Source organism: Lipophrys pholis (genome assembly GCF_963383615.2).
Source record: "Lipophrys pholis genome assembly, chromosome: 9".
Lineage (NCBI taxonomy): Eukaryota > Metazoa > Chordata > Actinopteri > Blenniiformes > Blenniidae > Lipophrys > Lipophrys pholis.
The window spans coordinates 19,227,153-19,234,555 of NC_137639.1; the positions used below are offsets into that span (position 1 = coordinate 19,227,153).

Sequence of the window (7,403 nt, forward strand, 5' to 3'; positions counted from 1 at the left end):
CTACTATTAAAATATTTAAAATTATATTGCTGTCAATGACCAAAAGTCATTGACAGCAAAAACCATTTCCTCTTCCTGTAAAAGTTCTATTCTATTCAATGTTTTTCATTGTTTGTTTACTTCTTCGTCGCGTTTTAATAGCAAGTCTTGACAGGAACTTTGTTCACGAACAGCATTGACTTGTAAATGATACCTGTTGTTCTTGAGGACCTTAAAGGAAGGGAAAGCAGGAACAAAAGCAAATCTAAAAGGAGGAAGAGAAGGGAAATACTGACATGCGTCAGCACGAGCGAGTGACAGCCGGAGGAAACAGGAACGCCTTATCTTATCTCCTGCACACTCCCATGTATGCAAATCTGTGGCTGGCCTGCATGCCAATGTCTGGAGGAAGAGGAGAAGGAAAGACTCATTTCCAAAGGGGCGGTGCTTTGAAGTGGAGCCCGGTTAAACTCACTGTAGTTCCACGTTGACCCGAGTTTTACGCACACGAATGGACCGTGGAGGCGCAGAGAAGAGCGGCTCAGGTAAGTTGTCGAGTCTCCTCTGCCGTGACAAACAGGCTGTAACTTTATTTTGTGATCGAGAGAAAGAAGAAGAAAAAAAACAGTGGCACGTCTGTGCTGTGACTACCTGTCCGCCAGGTGAAAGGGGACCTCTTTACTGCGCGCTGCGCGTCTTTCAGAAATACGTTCAAACAGTAACACTCATTTTATGCTTTTGTATTGCGTAAAGCCGTGTAAACTTTCTCTATCAGGGTGTGTGGAACTGTCTGACCTTTAGCAAAGGTGGGAATCAAGAGGGATAAAGGGGTCTGTTAACTCCATTTTCTTGGAAAAAATCCCTTCCAAACAACATGACATTTTAATATTAGGCATCTTTGTTCTCTAACAAACTACCTATTTGTTTAATTATCTGAACCAGCTATAGTTTAATTTTCGACTAATCAGTCTGCATTATTTCTGTCACTTTCTTAAGTTCAAACTATATTATCTATTATTATAGCTACTAACAGCTTTATAGAGCAACAAACATAAGAAGAAAATAGAAACTGTAAATGAATATAATTTATAGTGAAATGCATGCTTTGTCTGTGTTTCTGACCTGGCTGTCACATGTATTGTGGTTGAAATAATTGTCCATGAAGTCAGCGTTTTATTAAATATCTTGTTTCCTCATTTGTGAGATAACAGGGCAGATAAGATAAGAGGACAATTCTCATATGAAGGAACACAAGGAAGTGCAAAAATGTTCCGCGTTTCAAAGGTTTCACAGTAATCAATTCCAGGAATTGCTGAGGATTTCTTGTAGGTCATTTCTGTCTTCATTCATCACAGTTCTGAAGTTGAACTTTACCTTAGATATGTCTCTCTATTCTGAAACAGGCAGGTGAAGGTGAAGTGTTTCCCCCGGAAACTGAGGAGATTAGCGAGTTTCCCAAGACACTACTCACGCATCACACTGACTTTAAGTTGTTTTTTTTGAATGAAAAAAAAATATATACACTTTAGCTTTCTTATTCTACAGTAATAGAATTGCCCAGCATTTTAATTGTTTCTTAAGTCACTGTCTTTGTGATTTAGAGGTTTTCAGTCATAAATCGACAGGAAGAAATAAAGAATAATTGCATTTATCATCTGAAGTTTTAAAGGGTGTCTAATCAAATGTTATTCTTCCACAGTGATTCCCGGAATATCGGTCTGAAGCTGATGTAATACACCTTGTATGCTGCTGAAAGGAAACTTGGATAAATCAGGATGAATCAGGTACTTTCCAGCCCGAGCTCAGGTGCTGCTGCAGGCCTGCTGGAAGAGGCCAGCGAGGAGCGAGGAGTGGACTTCTTCAGGAAATTAGGCTACTCTTCTGCTGAGGTGAAGGCTGCGTTCAGGAAGCTGGGCCTGAGCACAGACACTAACTCAGTTCTGGGAGAGCTTGTTAGGACCCGGACCAGCGCCGCGGCCTCTGTTTCCAGTACTGACAGCGACGAAAGGAGTGCAAACCTGAAAGACCCTCTGCTGCCTCACAGCTGGACCCCTGGATCCTGCAGAGTCACACCACAAATGGGGGACCAGAACCGCGACACCGAATTGAGGCCTGTTGTTATTGACGGCAGTAATGTTGCCATGAGGTAAATAAAATGATGCCAATCTCTCTGTGTTGATGCAGTCTTAAGTTAAGTACATTTCATCAGGGCCAGGGCAGCTTGGATTGTCTCCTCTGACCTTGGTCTCAGGACAGCAAGTTTCATAAATTATCCGTCTCAGATGTCATCTCTAATACGGGAACATGCAGTTTACTTCCTGGTGGTGGCATCAACTCGCTTTTAAAAAGGCGTTCACCACACTGCCTGTGCAAGTTGTTACAAAGGCCACTGACACAATATGCAAATTCTCTAAGCCCAGCCCTGAAACATCTCCACCCTGAAACAGATATGAAATGTGATACAGAGCATTCACAGGCTGCAACAGCCGTAGGGGAGCTTTCCCGAGAAGGGAACACTCAAAGACATGTGATGTTTGCACAGATCAACTGAATTTATGGTTCTCCGTGTCAGATCATTTGCACTCACCTTACCTCCGGTGCTTCTCTTCACAGCCACGGCAACAAGGAAGTGTTCTCATGCCGAGGCATACAGCTGGCAGTCAACTTCTTCCGGGACAGAGGTCATCACACCATTACGGTGTTTGTCCCCACTTGGCGGAAAGAACAGCCGAGACCTGACGCTCCCCTCACAGGTGAGGACACAGAGAGTGGAAAAAAAAACAAAAAACATGTTCAGTCCTGTAACCTGGAGACAGGTCTAGCAGTGCAGACAACCATAAAAGCTGTTTCCCTAGATGGTATTGATGACAAATCAGGTCAGGTCCAAATAAAAAACTCACGTTGGTTTTGTTTTTATTTACCATTGCATTTATAACCCTCAGCTGACATACAGGAATGCGCGTTCACCACTACAAAAGAAAACACATGTCTTATCGGTTATCTTACATAATACTCCACACATAGATGCACCTGGATTAAGATTAGAGGGCAGCACATGTGACTAATATAACAATAAACCTTTGAGTCACAGTGGCAGTATCAAACATTCCCATCAATGACTGAAACATTCGATGTATTTAAGTTGAAAACAAAGTGGTCATGTCTGTGTACTAAGTTCTTGACACATCATCTGTCCAAAATGAAAACATTTTCACTTCCGTGTACAGGTTTCAGCATCAGTCACTGATGTTCATTTAATAGAAAGTAGGTTGTCCTTTGTGGTTTGTTGGATGTTCTTGTTTTTCTTGCAAATCTCCGTTTATTATCAGGTTGTACATGGACATGTGTAATTGGTAATGGTGTTTTGGTCATGTATTTGTTATTCAAATGGATTTTCAATGTGTACATTTTTAATCTTAAAACTATGAATTACACAAAGTTATAGCTTTCGATAGAACTCACTAAGCATTAAAAGTACTTTAAGTCTGTTCATCACATGTTATGAGTGTGTGTTTGCCTCCGCTGCCTTCCCTCCAAACACCAATGCTGCCAGATCTTGTATTTGTCACATAGCCCTGTAGAAAACATGAGACAGTTTTGCAATTCTGTCAGAGGTAAAGGTACTGTAGTTATGCTGCAGGAATGGGGTTGCACAGTTGAGATTGGGAAACAAAGGAGGAATTTGCTTGAACTGCTCTGAGGAGTGTACAATATGACAATCCTCGAAAGCTGCACACAATGTTGGGTTTTCAATGTCTGCAAGTTGAGTCACTCGTCCGTTGGTGTATTCAGACAACTCCGAGGAATTTATTCTATTGACTCCATTGCACTGTTCTTAAAGTCACTGTGCACACCTGGGTGGGAACACAAGAGCAGTATGTCTGCCTTCCTGTTGAAACCAGTGAATAAATACCTTATTGTGGTAACTGCAGCCTGGGTGGAGCAATCCAAAGGTTCTACTTTCAACCTGTGAACAAGGAAACAAAAATCCTTGCACAGCCTCCTGCAGGGGAAAACCCCACCAGGAATTATCAGTGCTTCTTTTCCTCTTACATCTGCACTTACTGTAGTTTACTTGCAGAGTGTAGTTAACTGTTGACAACCATCTATTGCTTGAGGTTAAGTGAAGGCAGTCACCCTGAAAACCAAAGCACTTAGTCAAAGAAGTGCCTTTAGGTAAACACCGCGCAACGAGGTCGCTTGTTCATTAATGCAGATTTAATGGTTCATTTTATTTCTAATATGTTCACAATGTTTTCATTTGCTCACATTGCACATAATATACAGTGTTCATTGAGATATAATCATGTTTGTACAGGTGATGTAACACAAACTTTTGTGTTATTTGTATTTCATGATTCAAATCTGACGGTATCTAACATATTTCTGGTAGATTTTGACAATGTCTGGTAAGAGGGGGAAAAAAAGAAGGTCTGCCCATGGTTACCTGATGTATTATTATTATTTGTACTTCCAGATCAGCACATTCTGCTGGAGCTTGAAAAACAGAAGATAGTTGTGTTCACTCCGTCTCGACGCGTCGGGGGGAAGCGGGTGGTTTGCTATGATGACCGCTTCATTGTCAAGTTGGCATACGAGTCGGACGGCGTCATCGTATCCAACGACACCTACCGCGATCTCCAAGGAGAGAGGCCTGAGTGGAAGAAATGCATTGAGGAGAGACTTCTCATGTACTCATTTGTGAATGACAAGTAAGCGAGTCATATGCTGGATGTCTCTGAGTATGTTCTGCTGCTTAAACTTGAGCTGAACGTGGGAAACATAATCATCCCACGCACAGCGGAATTGTGACATGCAGATGAATACGTTTCTGGGTGTTTCCTCAGGTTCATGCCCCCCGATGACCCTCTGGGCCGCCATGGCCCCAATCTCGACAACTTCCTGAGGAAGAATCCCCTGCCAGTGGAGCAGAAGAAGCAACTCTGTCCATACGGTAATTCATGATTGTTGTAAAAAAAAAAAAAAACATTAAGATGTTGTACATCTTCACTCTAACTTTTTTTTTTTTTTTTTTTTAGTGCAGGACGATATCAGATAGCAAAGTTTATAAATGTTGGGTAGTGATTTGTTATAGAAAAAAATTAGGGACAGAAAGGTTAGCGCTGTTTATTCATCATATTTTGATATTTTGAAAAAGAATGTAGTTTCGAAATGAGCTGACTTGAAATAACCTTTGTTTCTTTGTTTGTCTTTCTTGTATCCCTCAGATAAAAAGTGCACTTACGGCATGAAATGCAAATTCTACCATCCTGAGCGAACAAACCAGTCCTATCTGTCATTGGCTGATGAACTAAGAGAAAAAGCCCAGATTTCGACTGTTAAAGAGGAGAGAATTGCCAGATTATCTCCAAGACATCTTCAGTCTGATCCAGCGCCTGCTCATAATATCTTTTGTTATCCTCCAGACTCTGAACTCATAAGAGACCAGCAGGTTTCTGCACGTCCTGGTCAGGTTAGTGAAAATAAGCTGCTGTACTGGGAGGATCTCAGACACACTCCAAATCATGTGCCAAGCTCTGTAACAGGAACCCAGCCTCAGAAGGAGTGGCCTGGGCTGCACATGACGCCAAATAATTACTATGCCAACGTGTCTCACGAGTACCTGGATTCAGGCCTGGGCTCTTTTGAGAGCCAGTACTCTGACACTTCACAGTCCCTTAGCAACTCCCACATGCTTCGGCCGCAGCATCCGGGTGTCCTCACCGGACTCAAGCGATCCCCTGGGCATTCAGAGTCAAGTACCACCAGCCAGTCCTGTAGGTGCTGCTCCCCTTCAGGGCCGCCGACATCGCATCAGCATCATCACGTAAACATAGGTCCCAAGGGTCAACCAAACTATGACACCTACCCCTCTCATATGTTTCCCCCAGCTGCAGCCAACCGGCACAGCCTCCCGGACCAATTCCATTATGGAGCTCCTCATCTTCAGCATAATTACTGGTCAGATCCCTTTCAGGGGCTGCCCGTCCATTCCTCACATTCCCACAACTCCAGCTCTTCCTATCAGGGCCATCAGTACAATTCCTGGGGCCAGCCGCAGCCACCTTCTCCTGCATTTGACCCAAAAAGGCTGGAACTGCGCAAGAAGCTGCAGGCCATCTTCAATCCACAGCAGGTGGACACAGTCATGGAAATGTTCCCTCATCTGATGAACGCTGAGAAACTGGCTGCAGAGATCCTCAAACTGAAAACTCAGAGAGGGATTTTCTGATCAAGTCTGTGTGGACGATTGAACTCTGAGCCAAGTGGATATCTGATGTCTGTAGACGGATATCAGAGGGTGTGTTTCATATTTGATTAATATTTTCTTGTGCGTTTCACACTCAGGTCGCTGATATCTAAATCCAGTGCTGATGTTGTGAAAGAGTAGACACCAGTGAAGTTCATCTGTGTAGGATAAGTTATGAGACATTTAATGTTCTTATAGAGAGGAGGAAAATGATCAAATTTGATGTGAAAGTCAATCCATCCAGCTTCGATACTTTATTCAGTTCAGGGTTGCTGAGAGCTGGAGCCCATCCCAGCTGATTATGGGTGAAAGCCGAGTACACCCTGGTCATAAAAGCTGCACACACATTCATACACGTAATGATAATTAGTGACAAGTTAACCTCAAATGCATGAATTTGTACTGTGGGAGAAAACGTATGCACACAAGTGGGAGGACCTCCAGCTGTGAGGGCAAACCACTGACCCCCACTGGCCTTGATGTGGAAAAAAACTCCAATAGTAAGTTTAAGTGCATTGCAAGAGCTGAATGAACAATTACATGCGATTATGTATTATTCCAAGTCCATGGGGTCTTTCAGATCTCTTAAGACTATTGCATAGTGTCTGAGGGTGAGTGACTTTAAGGTACGGTATATTCTATTCTGTGCAATGTGCCAGTGTAAATAGAAAATGTACTGTTGTATTTATGGCCAGTTTAAGTAATCTGTATGACATTGTAGTCAGTTATGATCTTGCTATCCATGTTTTGGATAAAAAAAAAGAAGTGCCTCTGGAGTGACAATGATAAAGTTTCCAGAGTTTTGACCGTTGATGCATATTGTATCAGACTTGAACTTATTTTAAGTTCTCATGCAATGAGTCATTACTATTAGTATTACTTTTGTTTTCACGCTCAGTGTAGTTCTCATGAACAGCCATCTGTTCAGTATTATCTCTGCGTATTACAAATACTATTTGTAAAGTGAAATCTTGCAAGGGAACTGAACAGAAACTGAAACTTATTAAACTACTGTCCTCAGCAAAGTTTGCTGTCATGTCATCTCTTTTCCTTGTAAATAAGCTCTATTTTAAGCAGTTTAAGAAAATTTCTCCTATGACATGTAACATTTACTGTGTATATGGATTACTGTATGATTGAAAATGAAAATAAAACATGGTTACGACAAATATGT

General features: G+C 42.1%; 1 protein-coding gene across 2 annotated transcripts; it reads left to right on the forward strand.

The window, feature by feature from the left end:
* The first annotated feature begins 336 nt into the window (after positions 1–336).
* On the forward strand, positions 337–7,403 carry zc3h12aa (zinc finger CCCH-type containing 12Aa). 2 transcript variants are annotated; one of them, XM_080471468.1, is made up of 7 exons: positions 383–524; positions 1,679–2,125; positions 2,593–2,732; positions 4,457–4,691; positions 4,827–4,933; positions 5,208–5,756; positions 5,871–7,395. In XM_080471468.1, exons 2-7 carry the CDS (start codon positions 1,755–1,757, stop codon positions 6,209–6,211), a joined length of 1,743 nt encoding a protein of 580 aa, XP_080327594.1. In that variant the 5' UTR covers positions 383–524; positions 1,679–1,754; the 3' UTR covers positions 6,212–7,395. The 2 variants fall into 2 exon arrangements, with proteins under 2 accessions (XP_080327593.1, XP_080327594.1); XM_080471467.1 differs by having other exon boundaries at positions 337–524; positions 5,208–7,403.